Below are 21684 nucleotides of genomic sequence, written 5' to 3'. Positions count from 1 at the left end.
TCCACAGCTGAGAATGACAGCCACAGCACAGCAGCAAGAAGAGAACATAGAAAACAATGAATCAAGAAAGAAGAGAGTAAAAAGAAATCAAGGAAACAACAGATGACCAACCCAGAGGAAGAAGAAGAACACAGAGAAATGGAAGAAGAAGGGAAAGGCAAGACAATGGATATTTTTTTTTAAAGAATATATGGAATCAGTAAAAGAATGGCAATCACAAGAATTTAGTGAAATAAAAAGAAGAATTAAAAGTACAGAAGAAAAAATGAATAGATTAGAGATGGTCATGTCAGATATAGGAAAAAGAGTGGTCAAGGTGGAAGAACGAGAAATAGCCATAGAAATGGAAGTAGAGGACTTAAAAGAGAAATTAGAAGAATCTAATAAAAAAGTTAAAGAGACACAAGAGCTGTTAGCTCAGAAGATAGATGTAATGGAAAATTATAATAGAAGAAATAATATAAAGATAGTGGGCCTTAAGGAAGATGAAGAAGGCAAGAATATGAGAGAATTTATAAAAGATTGGATCCCCAGGGTCATAGGAAGACCAGAATTACAGGAAGAAATCGAAATAGAAAGGGCACATAGAACATTATCCCCTAAACCACAGCCACAACAAAAACCAAGATCCATTTTAGTAAAATTCCTAAGATATACAACGAGAGAAAATATATTGGAGAAAGCAATGAAGAAAATAAGAGAAGACAAAAAGCCACTGGAATACAAAGGTCAAAAATTTTTTTTCTATCCAGACATAAGTTTTGAACTCCTGAAGAAGAGAAAGGAGTTTAATACAGCAAAAGCGATCCTATGGAAAAAAGGATATAAATTTATGCTAAAGTACCCAGCGGTACTTAAAATAGTTATTCCAGGGCAGCAAAACAGACTATTCTCGGATCCGGAGGAAGCACGAAAATTTGTAGAACAACTACAAAACAGACAGAGAGATGAAGACATGTAACGAGAGCAAAAATGACCACGAACTATATGTATGTGTGCATATGGGGGTATATATATATATATATATATATATATGTGTGTGTATGTATATATGTGTGTACATGAGTGTACCCCCTCCATAAATCTTCGTCCGCGAAGCCAAGCCAAAGACATGAGTGTATACGTATTTAAAGGAAAATATAGAGTATAGATAAGAATTAATAAGGGAAAGAAAGGGAAGAGAGGAAGTAAGGAGGGAATTAAGAGAGTGACCTTTGTTGTATATGAAAATTGGAATCTTTTCTGGGGGGGCTGGGTGGGGAGGAGTTATGGTCACTGCAAAATCAGTTGACGCTTGCGAGTGAATTCGCAAATCCAAATGGAGAGGGGAGATGTGGTTGCTCGACAAGGGATAAAGGGCAACTCAGGAAGGGAAGGGGATAGTGGGGTTAAAGAAATTTTAGATAGGAGAATATGGGAAATGTTTGATGTTTTAGAAATGTTGTCTTATAAAGTGTTCAAAACAAGAAAGCTGAAATGGATAAGAAGGAAAGGTGATGATGAGGAAACGGAAAGGAAAGATAAACAAAGTATGAAATGGCTATGTTGAACTATATGACTTTAAATATTAACGGAATACATAACCAAATCAAAAGGAAGAAACTGCTAAATTTACTGAAAAAAGAAAAAATTGATATAGCATTCATGCAAGAAACACACTTAACTGAAATGGAGCACAAGAAATTAAAGAGAGATTGGATAGGACATGTAACAGCAGCGTCATATAATTCAAAAGCTAGAGGAGTAGCTATATTAATCAGTAAAAATGTACCAATTAAAATCGAAGAGGAAATAATAGATCCAGCAAGGAGATATGTAATGATGAAATGTCAGATATATTCGGAGTTTTGGAATTTACTCAATGTATATTCACCTAACGAAGAAGATCAAAAATTTATGCAAGATATTTTTTTGAAGATAGCAGACACGCAAGGGAACATACTAATAGGAGGGGATTTCAACCTTAATTTGGATTCAAACATGGATAAAACTGGGAAAAAAATTAACAGAAAGAACAAAGTAACCAAATTTATAATTAAATCGACATTACCCCTCCATAAATCTTCGTCTGCGAAGCCAAGCCAAAGAAAAGAAATTAAGAAATGTGTAATGGTGGTTAAAGATGTTGAGGTGATAAGAAATTTCATATGATAATGTTTTCACTGGCCTTGAACATATCAATGAGGCTATTGAATCTGGCAAATCTGCACCCTGATGGATATAACCTCCAACACAGCCTATTCCCATGCTTCCCAAGGATATGCTAAGGGACCCTGCTTGCCACCCCTCCCCCCTCTGATACAGACTATTTCCTTTCTCTTTCCTCCTTTAAGGCCTTTCGTGAGACATCTAACATCTTCAACTCACTCTCTCAAATATGATTCTCACTCACGGTTCCTCAAATGAAGTTCACTTCCTACACAACTAACTACATCTGTTGTAGTAACAATGAATTCCCTCTTTAAGAATATAGACAGTGTACATTTAATTAGTGCTAGAACAAGGAACTGGCACTCATAATAGAAAAAAAGGGAACAATGTCTACAAGATGAATGCAGAAGTTGTTCAAAGGTATAGGCAATGAAACACGAAAGTCTGCAGATGCTGCCTGTGATTGTAGTAAAAGCACAGAAATGCTGATGGAACTCAGCTGATCTTGCAACATCTAAAGGAGGTAAAGATCTATAACTGATGATTCGGGCCTGAGCCCTTCTTCAAGCTGTGAGAAAATGTCAGTGATAAATCTTTACCCCCTGTGGACACTGCGAGAATGACTGAGTTCCTCCAGCATTTCTATGTTGTGCTGAAGGAATAGGGAGCACTTGGATGAAATATAGATTGTAACAGATCCAAGTTTGCTAAAATACAGTTAGGTGGAGAGGCAAGTTGTGAAGAGGATGCGAGAAGACTGCAAAGGCAGTCAAGAACAGTTACGAAGGTGGGAGATGGAATATAATTTAGATTATAAAAGGCTATTTTGGCCCACAAGTCCGTGCTGCCCAATTTACACCCCATTAATCTACACCCCCAGAACGTTTCAAACGGTGGGAAGAAACCAGACCTTCATCCCCGGGGAAAACCCACGCAGCTACGGGGAGAACGTGCAACCTCCTTACAGACAGCGTGAGATTTGAACCCAAGTCCCAATTCTGTAACAGTGTTGTACTAATCGTCCCTCGAGCAGAAAGGTGTGAGAGTGAAGAGGAATACAAATATTTTAAACAAGTGTATGGTGCTACCATTATTGTGTGTCAATGTCTGGGCTGGCCCGCCCCCCTGAACCTGTGACTCCTCCCACCCCCCCGAACCTGTGACTCCTCCCGCTCCCCCTGAACCTGTGACTCCTCCTGCCCCCCAAACCTGTGACTCCTCCCACCACCCCGAACCTGTGACTCCTCCCACCCCCCTGAACCTGTGACTCCTCCCGCCCCCTGAACCTGTGACTCCTCCCGCCCCCCTTGAACTTGTGACCCCCTCCCGCCCCCCCGAACCTGTGACCCCCTCCCGCCCCCCCCGAACCTGTGACTCCTCCCGCCCCCCACGAACCTGTGACTCCTCCCGCCCCCCCTGAACCTGTGACTCCTCCCGCCCCCCTTGAACTTGTGACCCCCTCCCGCCCCCCCGAACCTGTGACCCCTCCCGCCCCCCCGGAACCTGTGACTCCTCCCGCCCCCCCTGAACCTGTGACTCCCCCCGCCCCCCCTGAACCTGTGACTCCTCCCGCCCCCCCTGAACCTGTGACTCCTCCCTTCCGGATATCCCCATAAAGGCCAAACCCCGCCCTCAGTACCTGCCGAGGAACCGGGCCAGCCACGTGCAAGCTGTGCTGACACTTGAAGGTGATTGAAGCCTAGTCATCACGATCCTCTGTCTGATTGGTGGTACCAAGTGATACACTGACAAAGACATGTAAGCACCAATTAGCTGCATATGATTTGACTTTATGAGGCTCAGTTGTACTTCCTGCTCGAGGGTTGGAGTATAAATTTAAGGAAGTCCGATTGAATTGGTGGAGCCCCCCAACTTTGTCAGCGAATCTAGTTCCTCGGATACTTGCAACGACCCGGACCCTACGAGCGCCCTTCCCCTGATGGAGCCTGACACCAGGGCAGACGGCTCCTCTCGGCCACACAGCAGCGGAGACCGAAGCTGCGCCTGATTCTCTCCCCTCTCCCCCCCTCTCTCCTCCCCCCCCCTCTCCCCTCTCCCCCCCCCGCTTTTTCGGTGCACACCAATCCCCGTTGGAATGTTCTTTTCGCTCTCGAAGGGAACATTTTTGCTCGAATCCAACCCCGGACTCTGGTATAAACTTCCCTCCCCGGGGGCGAAACTTACCCGGGAAAGCAGCAGCCCAGCCTGTGGCTCAACGGAGTCACCGTGCGGGCTTTCTTCCCGCATTTTTGCCTGTTTCCGAGCAACCGGTGAGAGGTAGGCGGCGATTCGCTGCACAATTGGCATTTGGATGAATTGGGCTGGGAGGCAATTTCACCTTGCAGCAGTGTTTCAATTTTTGGACCTATTTGGATAGCTATTTTTATTCTCTTGGAATGATGTTGCCTGCTTAATTAATAATTATAGATCAATGTGTAGAAATATTAAGGTCAGCATCTCGCCGGAGGATACACCTACGGGCGCATACTCCAATCCATCCGCACACACATTCCTATGTCCACCACCTCCCCCCCCCCCCATACACACATATACTTGCACTCAACCACACACACACACCCGTGTACACCCACCCACACATCTATCTGCACACAATCCCCCCCCCACCACCCACGCACCTACTTACAACCACACACACATCCCACCCACACATGCATATACACCCACCCACACACATCTATCTGCACACAATCCCCCCCACGCTCCTACTCACATCCACACATATACTTGCACTCAACCACACACACCCCCGTGTACACCCACCCACACACATCTATTTGCACACAATCCCCCCCACCACCCATGCACCTACTCACAACCACACATATACTTGCACTCAATCACACACACCCCTGTGTACACCCACCCACACACATCTATCTGCACACAATCCCCCCCACCACCCACGCACCTACTCACAACCACACACATCCCACCCACCCACACATGCATATACACCCACCCACACACATTTATCTGCACACAATCCCCCCACGCTCCTACTCACAACCACACATATACTTGCACTCAACCACACACACCCCCGTGTACACCCACCCACACACATCTATCTGCACACAATCCCCCCCACCACCCATGCACCTACTCACAACCACACATATTTTTGCACTCAACCACACACACCCCCGTGTACACCCACCCACACACATCTACCTGCACACAATCCCCCCACCACCCACACACCTACTCACAACCACACACACATCCCACCCACCCACACACATCTATCCGCACACAATCGTCCCCCCCCACGCACCTACTCACAACCACACACACACACATGCACATCCCACCCACCCACACACATTCATAAACACCTGTGTACACACACACACACACACACACACACAAAGGAAACATTTTGTGGTGAAGGATGTAATGCATTTCTTCCTAAATACCTGTCACTAGAATAAGGGAATTTTTGGACACCCGCAACCCAATAATTATACCTTTTTTAGATGTCTGACTAATTCAACAATTATTTTTTTTACTTATTTTTCTTCTAGTACTAACAGATTCAAAAAGAAATCAACTAAATTACAGGAATATTTTCCAAAACATGCTTTTGAAAGTGCCTCACTACAATAAAATGTGATTTTCTTTGCATCATTAACAGTGATTCTGATTATTGGGAAAGTCATTGGTTGTATTTAAGGCAGATATTGATAGGTTCTTGATTAGCCAAGGCATCAAAGGTTATGGGAGAAGGCTGGGTAGTGAGGTTGAGTGGGAAAATGGATCAATTCATGATTAAATGGCAGAACAGATTCGGTGGACTGAAAAGCCTATTTCTGTTCCTATGTCTTATGGTCTTAACTGGCTTCTTGTCATGTGCCAAACCCAGGATGTTTTATTGACTTGCCAACATTTCAAGACAGCAAACAGTGAGCTACTGGAGATACTCAGCAGGTCAGGCAGTATCCATGTGTAGAAATGGTCAGTCACCATTCCAGGTCAGGGCCCTTTATTCCCTGTAGTTCAAGAGTATGCAGTGGCTTATTTCAAACACTTTTTTATTCTTTTTATCTTAAGATAACATCTAAAAGTGCAAAGTCTTTCTGTGGTTGTTGCATTAATCTTTCCATTGTCTCACCATTCTTCCTTACTTCATCAGTTAATACTTCCATAGATTGTCGAAAAAAGTCTAAAAATCGCTTCAGTTCTCCAGAAGCCTCTGCACCTTTTTCTGCTTTTTTCTTGATTGTAGGTCATTCTTGATCTTCCCTTTGCTTTGCCAGGTCCTCTTCTTGATCACTGGAGCTGTGGGAGTCTTGAATCTTTTAAAAAATTTCCTCCATTTTTTTATACGCTCTGCGCAGGCACGAGGAGTCACGCCTGCACAGAGTCACTTCAGTCAATGTCGGTAGCCATCGTCAGAGGAGATCCTGTACAGCAGTGTCCAAGGTCTCCCTGGCTTATGGCTGCTCTCCTTTAGATGTTACCTTACAGGCAGCTTCAGGATCCTTTCTCAAGGTAGGCTTCTCTTCCTATTCTTGCTTGGTTTCTTGTTTTGCAGTAAAACCTTTATTCTTCTTTGGAGGCATTTTTAATGACTTCTGTATGCCTTCAGACAGTTTCTGTAACTTTCGTAGTCTTTTTTATCACTTTTTCTCAACTTTTTTGAGGAGAGCAGGGATTATCAGTCTAACCCCAAGTCATCGCGTGGCACGCCCCGGAGATTGCTTCACTGAGCACCTTTGCTCTGTCCACATTAATAATAGGGATCTCCCAGTGGCTAGCTATTTCAATTCTGTGCCCACGACGACATATCTGTCCAAGGCCTCATGCACTGCCAAACCAAGGCTACCTGTAATTTGGAGGAGCAACACCTAATATTCTGTCCAGTCAGTCTCCAACTAGATGGCATTAACATTAACTTCTCTGATTTCTGCTGGACCACTCCCCATTCTCTCTCTCTTCCCTATCCCTCTATCTCCTTTCCTCCAGCTCTCCACCACCTTTCCTCTCCATTCACAGACTCATTCCCTCCCTCCCCTGTTTGCTGTTGTACCCTCCCTCCCACATCCACCTATTATTTTCTGCCTATGGGCCTATGCTCCTCTATCCCATCCGCACCATTTTATTTAAGGGCCTGCTTATATTTTGCTCATACATTGATGAAGGGCTCAGGCCCAAATTCTTGGATATCTATCTATCTTTGCTATATAAAGTGCGCAGTTTGACCTGCTGAGTTTCTCCAGCATTGTGTTTTTACTTCAGTTATGCCATCTGCAGACTTTTGTGTTTTACTCATTCTACTATATATAGGAAACAGTCTTTCCCTGAGACTCCTTGATCAGCTCATCTCTTCCCACCTTCCTTTCCCCTTTCTCTGGCATTTTTCTTTGCAACTCTAGGAGGTGCAAAACTTGTCCCTTCACCTCCACCCTCACCACCATCTTCCAGGCGAGGTAGAGATTTATGTGTCCTTCCTCTAATCTGATCTGTTGCATTTGGTGTTCATGATGTGGCCTCCTTCACATTGGCAAGTCTAAGTATGGACTTGATGGAGAATCTCCAGGGTACCTGCATTCTCTTTGCAATTTTTTGTGCATATAGTGGCCAGTTCAAGCCCTCATCCCATTCCCACTGACCTGCTATTCTTGGACTGCTCCACAGAAACGAGAGAATGGCACCCCAAACTTGATCTCCTCCTGTGCTCCATAATTCGAGTCACTGCAATTTGAGCCACTAAGCAGCAGTAGGCAAACATCGCACATGCAGACTTGGAGATCGACCTCTAAAGTATCACTGACTTGCTCACTGAGTCATAGAAAAATATTGGCCTTATAATAAAATATTATCAAATCTTGTCCTCCTCTATCCAGCCCCTCCCAAGTATAAAAGTATTCTAGATGTACCTGAAGCAGGTCACAATGTTTACCTGCTTTGCACCAGACTCCTGAAAAAGTTACCCTATTTCAAGATCTCACATGCAATGAGATCAAGGATGCATTCAAGCTTCCTTCAAGAAATGCCATATCTCCAGTGATTTCTAGGACAGCTTAAAGTGAAGAAGGAATATTTGGGATCCACATACCCATCCCATCAGCCCCATCTGCACTCTGGTCTCATTAGCCAACTTAGAATCTACAAAAACAGAATGGAGACGTCATCCTCCATTCCAAAGGGTTACTAAAATAGAACAAGAAGAAATATATTCTGAACTTTAAAGTGTTTGGAACTGGGGAAGAATAACAAGATAGTTCAAAATTGATAAAGAAGACAATGGTTTAAGGAGATGGTGATATTTACAATATGAACAAGAGCTGGTAGATAAATTATGTGATCGATGCAAATATGAATGTTGTGTCTATTACAATCTACTAAACTTTGATATATTTCTTTCACATTGTTCTGGTAACACATTTCATTTATTTTCTTATGAGTCATTTGTTTTTATTAACAAGATATAGTGTTTGTAAGTACAAGATAAGATATAAATCGTAGTCAGTGACATTAACTATACCTATCTCAAGAAAACATTTATCACCAGCATTCATCCTGATGTAGTAGAGGTCCCAGCACACTTGATCACTGCTACACTAAGATAAGGAAGGCCTCCTATTCTTTCCCAAGACAGCATTTTACAGGCAGAGCCTAAAGAGAGAGGCTCTAGAGATCAGAACAGCCAGAGCGTGGTCGTGGGAGGCTGACAAACAGTTACAGGACTGCTTCAAGTCAGTGGATTTGGGCAGTGTTCAAGAACTCAGTTGAGAATCTGAATGATTGTACTAGGGCTGTTGTAGACTTTATCAAAGCAGCTGTGGATGAGTGTTCCCACCAAATTATTCAGGGTTGAAGAAGAAGCCCAGATTGTACAATGTAATCTGGAACCTGCTGAGAGCCAGATGACAGGCATTTAAATCCAGAGATCCAGAACACTGCACAGGAATAGGTACGAGCTACATAAAGCCATCTCCTGGGCAAAATGAAGATTCTGGGTAATAATGCAAACAGTAAAGGATATCTGACAGCTGTGGGAGGGCCTAAATGACATAACCTGCTATAATCCAGTGCAGTAGAAGGTAGCAAAACCTCAACGCTTTCTATGCTCGATTTGGCAACCAAAACCAGAACAAGGAAGAATGACTGCACATCCCTATGTCTCCTAATGACCCTCTACTGTCAGTATCTGACGATGATGGGCAGGTTGCCTTCAGGAAAGTGAATCCAAGGAAAGCATCCAGACTGGATGGAGTACTCGGTCAAGTACTGAAAACCTGTGCTGACCAATTTGCCAATATATTCATAGATATCTTCAACATCTCACTCTGGCAGGACATGGTACCCATTTCTTTCAAACAGGCCCCAATTGTACTCAGCCCCAAGAAGAGTGTGGTAACGTGCCTAAATGGCTACTGACCAGAGGCACTCACATACACAGTGACAAAATGTTTGGAGAGGGTGGTGTTTAAATGTATCAGGTCCTGTCTTAGAGATGACAAGGATCAGTTCCAATTTGCTACAGCAGCAACAGGTATACAGCAAATTGTATCTCATTAGCTCTACACAAATCCCTGCAACATCTCAATAGCAAAGACACAAATATCAGGATGCTCTTTATCGACTACAGTTCGGCAATCAACATCATCATTCCCTTAAAACTGATCAGCAAACTTCAAGACCTGTGACTCAAAACCCCACTGAGTAATTGGATCCTGGATTTCCTCGCCTTCAGATCTCAATCAATGAGGTTTGGTAAGAACATCTCCTCCACAATCTCCATCAGTACCAGAGCCCCACAAGACTGTGTTCTTAGCTCCCTGCTCTACTTGCTGTACACCTATGACTGTGTGGCTTGGTACGACAACAATACCATCTACAAATTTTCCGATGATACCATGTTAGTGGATTTTATAAAAAGGGCTGATGAGTCAGGAGACAGGAGAGAGAATTAATAAATGGCTGAATGGTGTACAAACAACAACCTCACACTCAATGTCACTAAAACCAAGGAGCTGATTGTGGACTTTAGGCAAGGAAAACTAGGGTTGTACAATCCAGTGATTACTAGGAGATCAGTGGTGGAGAGGGTGAGCAAATTTAAATTCCTGGGAATCACTATATTGGAAGATCTTTCATGGACCAATCACATTAATGTCATCATGAAGAAAGCACGTCAGCACCTTTACCTCCTCCGGAGTTTGTGGAGATTTGGCAAACTTTTAAATATGTATGATGGAAAGTGTGCTGACTGGCTGCATCATGGGCATCAATAGCTCTGAGCAGAATGTCCTGCAAAAGGTCGTGGGCACATCCTAGAATATCACAGGCAAAACTCTCCCCACCATCAAGAAAATCTACATGAAACACTGCAGTCCATGTGCAGCAACAATCATCAAGGATGCACACTACCTAGGACATGTTCTTTTCTCACTGCTGCCATCAGGAAAGAGGTGTAGGTGCCACAAGACTCACCCCACCAGGTTCAGAAATAGCTGCTACCCTCCACCATCAGACTCCTCAACAACAAGCTCAATCAGAGTCTCATTTAAGGATTCTTACTTTGTACATGTATTTTTCCTTCCGTATTTCACAGTTTGTTTACATTTTTTTGTTGACATTTCTCTTTTGTATACGTATTTTTTCTTGAATACCAGTTTTTGCACTACTGATAAGTAGAAATTCTGCTTCGCCCACAGGAAAAAGAATCTCATGGTTTTATGTGATGTCATGTATGTACTCTAATAGTAAATTTGAACTTTTACAGCCCAGGAGAAAAGTAAGACTTTTTTCCCCAGTGTTAAAGAATGAGCAGAATTGTCAGTCATTTGGTTTCAGTCAAAAGTCTTCATGCTTCCATTAGCGTGATTGTTTAGAATTCCATCCATTCATTACAATATTTTTTATTGAATTCCTTTTTGATTCATGAAAAGCCTCTTTCATTCCAAAATAAATTTAGTTTCTGATCGAAGAACTGAGGATGATCTCATTGTCTTTCAATGCTATAAGTGAAGCCACAAGTCAATCTGCTGACATATTCCATTATTCAATTACCCACAAATATTTCTGTAAACACAAGGTGTGGTCTGGATTAAAATAAAACAAAGTGAACAATAGAACACAGCTTCACCAATATAATTAGGAGATCAAAACCTTCATGACAAGTGAGTTTTTCACATCTGATCAATGCTCTGTATGTGTAGAAAAAAATTTAATCCATAACCAAGTCTTCTATTTAATCAATCCCATGGGGTTAAGGATACCTTTGTTTCCTTTCCACAGGATCCACAGACTCTGCCACAGGTCGGGTTGGAAATGCTTGAAGTATGAGCATGTGGATAGTCCACCATTTTCATTGGATTTCTCTCCATTTTCAGTGAAGGTTAATCAGAACCACCCCACAATTATCTTCGGCATTTATATTTCTTGTGGGCCACTGATTCCCACAAGTCAGTTAGGATGCTACATTATTTCAACAAAGCTTTAGAAGATCATTATAGCATTTTCTCTGCCTTCATGGCACTGTTGGCATGGTGGACCTTGGAGAGGAGTATCTATTTCAGGAGTCTGATGTGACCAGAACATTAGAGTCTGAAGTTGTAATTAGAAACTTGATGCTGGAAATTTTTGCCGAGGGAAGAATTATGATGTTAGGTTCACTTATCCTGCCAATGGACTTGGAAGATATTGCAGTCAGACTTGGTGGTACTCTCCAATGCTTTGAGGAGTTTGCTATAGGTAGTCCATGTCCCTGAAGCAGAAAGAAGATGGGCATTATTGCAGTTTGGTAAATCATAAGCTTTGTGCAGATTTGAGGCCATGCTCTTCAAATACTCTTTGTTTGTGGTCTTTAGAGTTAGAGTGGAGTATATTGTAGCAGGAGTAGATCAGTAGAAGGCCTTTGTTTTGCAAATGTCAGTGGACAAGTCAACCTTGAATACATACCAATGCAAGCGTCATCAGGAAAGAGTAGTTCGACTATTGATCTTACTTCTGGAGTGGTAATAGGCATTAAATGTTTCCCATCTTATAGATTTGTTCCATTCCAATGGGAATGTTGTTGGGAGGTGAGCTGTGACATTGGAGTGAGAAAGATTGGAAAAAAAGCATGAGGGCAATGAGTTTGGGTTTTTTGAGTACTACAGCTATATGCTATTGTGGAACAAATATAAGATGGGAGATTAATTTCTGTGGGTAGCTAGAAATGACTTTGTGCCTTATGGAGGTTGAGAAAGGCCACAAATAGTGATTGAAGCTGCCCCCTGCATTTATTTTAAAGTTGTTCCTAGGTGATGACTTTTCTGGACATTAGTTGTTACTAAAGTTGTGCATTTCTTGAAAGTGGTCACAATTATAGCAGCTCTAAGGTTCTATAGTATGTCCTCCTTTCTCCAGACATGAGAAATGTGGTTGTGAATTTGTATGTGAAGTTCTTTATCTCCAAGTTTTAGAATTTCAGTAGATACCATTTGCTTCCAAGGCATTGTTTTCTGTAATAATTGATTAACCTGTCATACTTCTCAATATAAGAAACAAAAACAAATGCTGGTAAAGCTCAGTGTGTCATACAGCATCTATGGAGGTAAAAGATATAAATTGATGTTTCAGGTTGAGACCCTGCATCAGTGAAGAGGAAAGAAAGCCAATATAAAGCAGAATGATGAAGGGTGGGATAGATAGCTGGATTCAGATGGGGAGGGGATGGAGGACAGCTGGAACCAGGTGGGGGAGATAGATGGGAAAAGATGAACAAAGGGTAGAGAAAACTCTGTCTGTGTGTGTGTGTGTGTGTGTGTGAGAGAGAGAGAGGAATGGGGCTGGGAGTTACCGGAATGTGGAATCTTCAATGTTTGTACCATTCAGTTGTAAGCTCATTGTGGAATATGAGATGTTGTTTTTCCAATTCATATTTGGTATCTCTGGAGCAACAAAGTAGCCCAAAGACAGCCAGGAGAGTTGAAATAATCTGCAACTGGAAGCTCAAGATGGATGGTGCAATCTATTCTTGATTTTTCTGATGCAGAGGAGGCCACATCATGGGCTCTGATTGCACTAAAGCAGGTTGGAAAAGGTGCAGGTGAGCCTCCGCCACCCCGGGAAGGGGTGGTTAGATCCCTAGATGGTAATGAAGGAGGAGGTGAGGTGCAGGTCTTGTTCTTCCTACATGAGAAAGTGCCAGGGGATGGTTGAGCTGACAATAGTGAGTGAGAAACCACGAAGGTGGGGGGGGGAATTGGGGAAACTGTGACGGCTTCTGGGATCTCTCCACCTCCCCCCTCTTCCCCTTTATAATTCATCATGACCAAAGGGCGTGGAGTCTGGCTGTAAGCGGGCGGCTCACCTGTGCTCTCCTCCCACAGCAGCTGCCAGAAGGTGACGTCGCTGTTTGCACAGGTGGACTGACTGGGTCCAGGTGAGAGGCAGCGAGAGCCCGGAGCGAGTGACGCTGCTGTAAGTACCGCCAGCTTTCTGCTCGGGGTTTGAAATTAAAAACCTACGTCAGAGCGATCGCGAGTAACTGAATTGCACTCTAATCTACTGCTTTGTGTTGTGCCTACAGGGCGGCTGTCGCTATCCCGGCTGTGGAAGGGTAAGAGGCGCAGGGTAGACCCGGGTGGGCAGCATCGGGCGGCGGGCGGAGCGGCTCCGAGACGACAAAGGGCTGGCGAAGCGCAGCCGATGCTTCAGGCGGGGGGAACAGAGGTTAACCCAGGGCTGAGGGGCGGCTGGGCCTAGTGGTGACCCACCTCGCCTCCCACCACCCCAATAGAGATTCCCTGATGTGAACTGGGATCAACAGCCCGTCCAACCAGGGATCCCAGAGGCCTCCCACGCCTCACAGCTGATGCTCACCTGGGTGATCTGAGGATGGGGGCCAAAGATGTAAAACCACACCTTGCTCCACTTCACTCTCCAGGAAGGAATCCAGAGGCAGGATTTGCCCCTCCCTCCACCATCCAGACAGAGGTCCAGAAGCAGCCAGCTCTGACCTATCTATTAGAGTAGATGTTGAATTTGCAGTTGGTGCCAGTAGCTGTGTCCAGGCTGATCTCTGGTTCTCAGTCAAAGGTACTCCGACACCAAAATTAAACCTATTGCCTGCCACAACAAGGTGCTTTTCAAGATTACTTGTGGTGTTGATTTTTTTTCAGAACTGGGAATCATTTTACAGTCTCTTCTGGTCTTGGAGAGAAATTGCATCCCATCCCACTTGTCTTCTGTGACAGACGCATTTGCTTTGAAAACAATCAGTGTTTTGATATCGCAGATGATCTGTTGAGTGTTCTTTTATGAGCATGTCATGAGTTGTCATCCCTAACATTTTATATTCATAATCTCTGCATCTGGATAAATAAAGTTAAAGGAAGAATATATTTGAATTATTGATTCTGCAGATGAAGTCACACAATTAAATGGTGTACAGGTAGCAGGTAAGGTATTCATAAATACTTTGAAGAAACAGGGCTAATCAAAGGCTGTAGCATGATACTGATCAGTTTGCAAGATGGACAGAGTAATAACAGATGGAATTTTATCCCAATGTGCAATGTGTTGAATCGGGGAGATACAAAACGAATTGTAGGACCCTAGGGAGCGTTGCATAAAAGAGGGACAGGTCCATGGAGCTCTGAAAATGGCCTTATAAATAGATGAGATCATAAGGAGCAGTTAATTTACCTTCATAATCCGGAGCATTGGATACAAGTACAGATAGGTAATGACATGGTAATTATAAAACATGGGTTCAGCCTAATGCTGCCATATTTTAGGATGAACATTATTACATTGCAGAAGGTGCAGAGGAGATTTAATGGGATGTTCCCTTTAATGATGATTTTACCTGGAATGGAGGAGGCTGTAGAGGGACTTGACTTTTGTATACAATATAATGATGGTCATCACCAAGACATAAAAGAATGTGGGCCAAGTGCTGGATGGATTAGTATGGATGGGTATTCGGTGGTTAGTGTGACTGCTGTGGATCCTAGGATCTTTTTCTGTGCTGTTTCACTCTTCTGTTGGAGGTTGGAAAGAGAAGGTGGATCAGAATTTGTAAGTAGCATAGAATAAAGTACTTCGTTGAAATGTAATCAAATGAGTTGATAGTTTTCCTTTTCACTTTTTTGAGTTTTAACATCATCATTTCCATTTTGTGAACTTGGCCTTCGTTTGACTTACTTTTCCTCTTGTCTTGGCTCACTTGAGGAGATACACAAGAAACCTGATCCCAAATTGATCTCACTCAGTGTCCATGGGTGTCAACCAGGTGAAAGAGTTTCAAGTGCTAACCTTTCTCTGGTGACTTCTTTTTTCAAGTTTTCAAGGGTAGATTAAAGTTCTGTATTTGTTGCATAGTCATTATTTTTCCTGTAGAATATTTGAAAATGCTTCAGATTTAATAAGTTGCTTTAGAAGTAGATTAATATGCACCAAAATCTCATACATTGGAAATGAATAGATGTGGCTTGAATCTGTTATGATATATCTGACTGAAGTTAGATTATTGGTCCAAACGCTGGGAAAAGTCTTTATTGTACTTTGCACAGGGCACTGGGCTCAGTTTTTCATGGAATGACAGAAATAAGTAAATATGATCAATGATGGTGAAATACAGACCTAGATTGTCCAAATTATGAAATTAGGATTTTGATTGGAATTAAAGATAATTCCACATGCACAATTCTTTTATTGAAAAGATGGAAAATAGGCTTTTGTCATTTAAAAAGCTCTGGTACCTGATGTTGTGTAAAGGTTTTTTTTTCTAAATACTTATCTTTATTTGAAACCATGTTTCATCCTGTTAACAGAACTACAAGAGCATGGCATCTGGAAATGAAGGTGATTCATGCAGTTCATGTTCACCAGATGGAAAGAAGACCAATAAGATTGATACAGGTTTGTCTCCATTCAATGTAAATAGATAGCTGGCAGTCATGTGATGTGGAATTTTTGATGCATTCTTCAATGGTGCCAGGGACTGTGATGGATCAAAGGTTTTCTATTACCAGGGTTTCAGAACCAACATAAAATTGGAGTAAGTGTCAAAATCTGCAGCTGTTGAAAATCTGAAACTTAAATCAGCAGTTCTGGCAGAATCTGATGAAATAGAAACAGTTAGATGTCGGACCAATTCTTCCATTTTGACGTTCTGCATTCTGTGCACTCTATGGTGTCCTCTGCATTGTGGAAACTAAATGTAAATTGAGTGACTGCTTTGTAGAAAACTTCTGTTCAGTCCACAAAGGTGACCAGGAGCTTCAAGTAAATTTCCCATCATTATGCATCCTCCAACTAATCTGTCTATGGCCTCTCAAATGTTCAAAGTAAATGGAGTATAAACTCAAGAAGCAGCATCTCACTTTCTGTCTGGGCATCTTGTAACCTTTGAGATTCAATATTGTATTCAGAAATTTGAGATCATTCACTTTTCCTGTTTATGTCATAATTTGCCATTTCTGCTGTAACATTAACTGCAGCATTCTATTGAGTTTTCAACATTCTGTTTTTCAGGTTTACACACCTCTGACAGTTGTTCTATATGCATCTCACTTTGTTTATTCTCTCTAATTGCCCTCTGCAAACTGGGGTATTCCTGGACACGCCCCATCAAAGCTATCATTTCTGCTTTTCTGTCTGTTCCCTACATTCTCCAACTTAAAACTTGGGTTTTATTCTCTCTAAAATGTCGACCATTTCTTTAATTCCACAGATGCTGTTTGACCTTTTGAGTTCCTCCATTGGTTGTCAGAGATATCAGGTCTTTTAATAAGTAATGTTTACTTTATTATGAGGTGATGTAATTTTCAGAAGGGAGCCAGTGATCTTTGGATTTCCAAAAACGTATGCTGTTGCCAGGATTTGGTTAACATTTGTTTTATTTTGCATTAATTAATGCATTATATCTGTAGTGTGTGACAAGCAAGATCAAATACAATATGTAAGAATTTTTCTTAATGGTCATCAATGGCCATTACCTCAAAAAGGGTATCTGAATCATTATGGGAAAATTTCTTCATATAGGACCATTGCAGATCTGCCAAAATTGAAAACCTCCTTCTTTGTTGTGCATTGTCCTTCTTGGGGACAGTGGGATGTGCATAAGTTCCAGACAGCCGTTGTTATATATGCAAACATTATTGGATAAGGGTTGGGTTGATGTGATGCATAGTGGCTTTTGTGGGACTATTTTGATCTTCTAAATCCAGTGTCACTAGGAATCCATGTTTTGCAAACAGTAACAAGTTATATGTGATTAATCAACAGTTTCTCACATAAAATGCATTTAGGCTTAAAATTTTTGCGCATTCTGTTAGATTGAACTTATGTGATAATAAATGAACAGACAATGCATATTTCCATATTCCGTATTTAACCACTCAGGACAGGCTGGGTTCACGGATGACTGATAGTGCATTGGGTATGCTATCTTGAAGGACTGAGGCCTAATAGTAGTGTGGGGAAGGGAAGATGGTCTGGACAGGGATGAATTTCTGGTGGAGATGAAGGGGAGAGGGAGAGGAAGAAATTAATTGTGGGGACAGTAGGATTGATGTAGCCATGGGGTGAATTATCAGGAGAATTGATCATTCTTTTGTGAGAAGCATATGGGGGAATGATACTAATGAATGTACAACTGATGAACAAGGAAGTACTCAGTCAAAATTGTAGAGTGTCGTGACAGGATCTGGTTAGAGTTGTTATTACATGTGACCTTTTGAAATATCCAATGTCAATTGCATACCACAGATGTAGGATGTCATAAAATTAAATGTTTTGCATACAATTTTTATGTCGTATTCAGTTTTGATGTCTTGGAAGGTAGTTTCACAAGGCTGATGGCTCTTTTTTACCTAATTCAGAAAGCTGTGAGTTTAAGTTATAGGAGACACAAACAATAGGTTGATGTTCCTGTATGGTGGAAATTATGATCTAATAGTTTTTTGATGGGATATTAAATTGAGGCACTGTTAGCAAAGCACTGCAAAAAAACAGAGTGAGAAAGGCCAGGAGATGAACGCAATAATGGGAAATCTTAAGAGATTAGTATACCTGAAGATGGGATATTATGGGTTAATTCCAGAAGATTGCAAAGTAACTAATCTGTTGCTCCACTGATGAGAGGAATTAAATTTTGTACTTTATTTTAATTAATGGAATGACCACTGTCTAGAACCAAAGACGCAAAAAGACTTGCAGATGAAGATGATAATGTAAAATTTTACATGTACACAATGTATTACTGTATACGTGTGTGTAATCGTTGATATCATATAAAAGTTGACCTCTCTATTTTTGGCCCAAAAATCAGGTATGTAAAAGTTGACCTTCCCCCTCCCCCCACCCTATGTTTGGCCCCAGCTGCCCACCCACCACATCTCCCGATGTCACGACCATGGACTCTTGCCTAGGCCTCGGCCACCCACCCACTGGAGATCCTGACACCCTGACCGTGGACTCTCACCAAGGCCCTGCCCACCCAGCCATACGAGCTCCTGATGCCCTAAATGTGGACTTAGCACCTGGTCCTGGCTGCCTGCCTGACCATCGGAGCTCCCGACACCCCCAACGTGGACTTGCCACCCGGCCACCCACCTGTGCATCTATCTGACCTCCTGACGTCCCAAATGACACAGGTGTTTACTGTAGTCAAAAATAGCTTGTGTGTAATAGTCAACCCCCAAAATATTACCTTAAAAATTGGTCCACAAAAGTCGACTATTACATGAGTATATACATTATGTAAAATGTCTGAGTCTCAATCATCCACTTAATAAGTCAGATACGAGACAATGTTAATATGTCGTCTTTAACTGTGAGCAAGTCTTCAGCTCTTTAGAAATATTACTTTCATTATTTACATTGAGACTGAAACTATGATGCTGTTCATGGCTTAGTCATTAATTAAACATATGAGTGTTTCTGATCAGTTCTATTTCAGAACCTTTCACATTGGAGTAGAATTTACAGGATATTATCTTGGATGCAAAAGTGATTAGTTTAAGTTCACAGGATTATTTTATTTAGAGGAAGTAGTGGTAACATTGATTTTATTTGAATCACATACATTATTTTTATATATTGTGTTCTGATTTATTCTCCAAGTTATTTTGTTGATGCATGATAATTTTGGATGCATCTTCATGGAAAGCCAAGAATGGACTGTTCGAGTGATAGCTTGTCTCATTTAGTTAGTATGCTTCAGTATGAAGAGAAATTCCAGAAAAGTTGATACATTTAAAACCAAATGTAGTATGTCCTGCATTTTGCAGGGAAGTAACAGCTACCAATTACCAAGCTGTTGGTGTTTCCCAGTTTGGAAGTCCCTTGTAGGTGTGTGGTGATATGTATATTCTGTTCTGTGTATAAGTGGCTGGTCTGCCCACTGTTGAATCGATCTCCTGTAACCTGGCCATAAAGATTGACTCTCTTCCATTGATTTGTGCACATGGAGTTGGGCCAGCCGAAATCTAATGTGTATTAAAGCCTTTGGAGTCATTGATAGTGCAGGTCAATTTAATACACATTAATTTTCCACACGGATGGACAAGCTGCTTAGACCTGACAGACTCAAAATCAATCCCCAGACACTCGGAGCTGCCGAATGGTACAAGCAGTGGATCGCCTGCTTCACAAACTTCCTCGAAGTTGCAGTGGGCCTGGTGGACTCTGATGAGAAGAAACTCAAGGTCCCGCAAGCTAGAGTGGGCCATCACGCATACCTAGTGATCCGGAACTGCACGACCTACCCAGAAGCCAAGGCTGAACTCCGCAATCTCTACCAACCCCAGGTGAACGAAGTGTACTCACGGTACTGGCTGGCTTCGAGAAGACAACCACATGGTGAGCCCATGGATGAGTTCCTCCGAACACTGTGCAACCTGGGAGAGACTGCTGGGGCACTGCTACAGCCCCCATGCCCTTAGCCCAGCGTGTGGAGGAGCTGGTCCGGGATGCCTGCGTGGTTGGAGTGAGGTCTGACTACATTCATCAGCAACTGCTTGAGGAGGACAAGCTGCCCCTAAAGAGAGCCTTCCAGCTTGGCAGCACTCTTGCCATCTTACCTAGTGTCTCTTCTGCCCTCCTGGATGATGTCACCACTGCCTTCCGCTGCCCAGATGATGAAACTTCCTCCCTCTTCCTCCAATACGACAGCATGGCCAACATGGTCACCATCTTACAGGTCAGGTCTCCCCTCTGACAACAACGATGATAACCCAGTCCTGGCTTCCGAGACTCTGAACCAGGGCAGCCCTCATCCAATCGCCCACTTGATGATGGAGATCAAGGTAAATGGGAAAAGAACGAACTGCCTGTTTGACAGTGGAAGCACAAAGAGCTTTATTCCTCCGGACACCATCTCTATGGCCGCAAAGGACCAATCTGTGGAGATCTGGGGGGGTACTGTGTACCATTGTTAAAGGTGGGGGGGGGGTGTGAATGTTACGTTAACTTTCATTTGCTTGTAATGCCACAGCTCTGTGCGCAAATACTCCTGGGCCTTGACTTCCAGAGCCATTTTAGGAGCATGATGATGGCGTTCGGAGGACCACAACCACCCATAACGGTGCGCATCCCCCAACTCACAGCCCCCTCCTGCAGCATCTCCACCCTCCGTATATCCCCTCCATCATTATTTGAATACTTGACCCGGGAATGCGGGCCTATCACGATGAAAAGCAGGCGCTATAGCACCGTGGACAGGGCTTTTATAAAGTCCAAAGTGCAGCGACTCCTGGCGGAGGGGATCATAGCTCCCAGTTCGAGCCTGTGGCGAGCCCAAGTTGTGGTGGTCATGGGAGGAGCAAACCTTGTATGGTGATTAATTACAGCCAAATGGTCAATCACTTCACTCAGCTAGATGCTTCCCCCCCCCCACCCCTCTCCCCTGGATAGCCAATATAGTCAATAAAATAGCCCAGTACAAAGTGTACTCCATGATTGACCTGAAATCGGTGTACTACCAACTCCCCCTTGGCCTGGGGGACTGCAAATATATCGCTTTCGAAGCGGATGGCAGACTTTATCACTTCCTCAGGGTGCCCTCTGGAGTCACCAACGAGGTTTCAGTGTTCCAAAGGGAGGTGGATCGGATGGTAGACAGGCATAAACTGACAGTGAAGTTCCCCTAATTTGACAATATCACCATCTGCAGCCATGAAGAGCAGGAAGGACCATGACTCAAAATTTCTCCGCACAGCCAAGTTCCTTAATTTGACTTATTACAAGGATAAATGTGTGTTTAGTATCACTCGCCTGGCCCTCCATCCATGGAGATCAAGGTAAATGGGAAAAGAACGAGCTGCCTGTTTGACAGTGGGAGCACAAAGAGCTTTATTGCTCCGGACACTGCCCAGAATATCTATCTCTCTCTCTCTCTCTCTCTCTCTCTCTCTCTCTCTCTCTCTCTCTCTCTCTCTCTCTCTGACAGATCCATGAGCAGCACCATCTCTATGGCCGCAAAGGACCAATCCGTGGAGATCCGGGGGTACTGTGTAGCATTGTTAAAGGTGGGGGACGCGTCCCCTTATGGAGCTCCTGATACCACAC

At 43.0% G+C, this 21684-nt stretch overlaps 2 protein-coding genes across 7 annotated transcripts in view; one reads left to right on the top strand and one right to left on the bottom strand.

The window, feature by feature from the left end:
- LOC138745980 (polyglutamylase complex subunit TTLL1-like) overlaps positions 1 to 4424 on the bottom strand; it is a 39453-nt gene extending 35029 nt beyond the window's left edge. For 3 of the 4 annotated variants that reach the window (XM_069903613.1, XM_069903615.1, XM_069903614.1), the window contains exon 1: positions 3791 to 4124. In XM_069903613.1, coding sequence (XP_069759714.1) covers positions 3791 to 3930 — 140 coding nt within the window. In that variant the 5' untranslated portion in view covers positions 3931 to 4124. Of the gene's footprint in view, positions 1 to 3790; positions 4125 to 4335 lie in introns of those variants that run through there. The other variant, XM_069903616.1, reaches the window with a different exon arrangement.
- Positions 3819 to 21684, top strand: part of LOC138745982 (bcl-2 homologous antagonist/killer-like) — a 53614-nt gene continuing 35748 nt past the window's right edge. For all 3 annotated transcript variants that reach the window (XM_069903625.1, XM_069903624.1, XM_069903626.1), the window contains exons 1-4: positions 3819 to 3909; positions 13497 to 13587; positions 13697 to 13726; positions 15945 to 16032. In XM_069903625.1, coding sequence (XP_069759726.1) covers positions 15957 to 16032 — 76 coding nt within the window. In that variant the 5' untranslated portion in view covers positions 3819 to 3909; positions 13497 to 13587; positions 13697 to 13726; positions 15945 to 15956. The remainder of the gene's footprint in view (positions 3910 to 13496; positions 13588 to 13696; positions 13727 to 15944; positions 16033 to 21684) is intronic.

Source organism: Narcine bancroftii, chromosome 11, assembly GCF_036971445.1.
Source record: "Narcine bancroftii isolate sNarBan1 chromosome 11, sNarBan1.hap1, whole genome shotgun sequence".
NCBI lineage: Eukaryota > Metazoa > Chordata > Chondrichthyes > Torpediniformes > Narcinidae > Narcine > Narcine bancroftii.
Note: the sequence above shows the minus strand (reverse complement) of the source record. Positions and strands in the feature narration are given on the sequence as shown.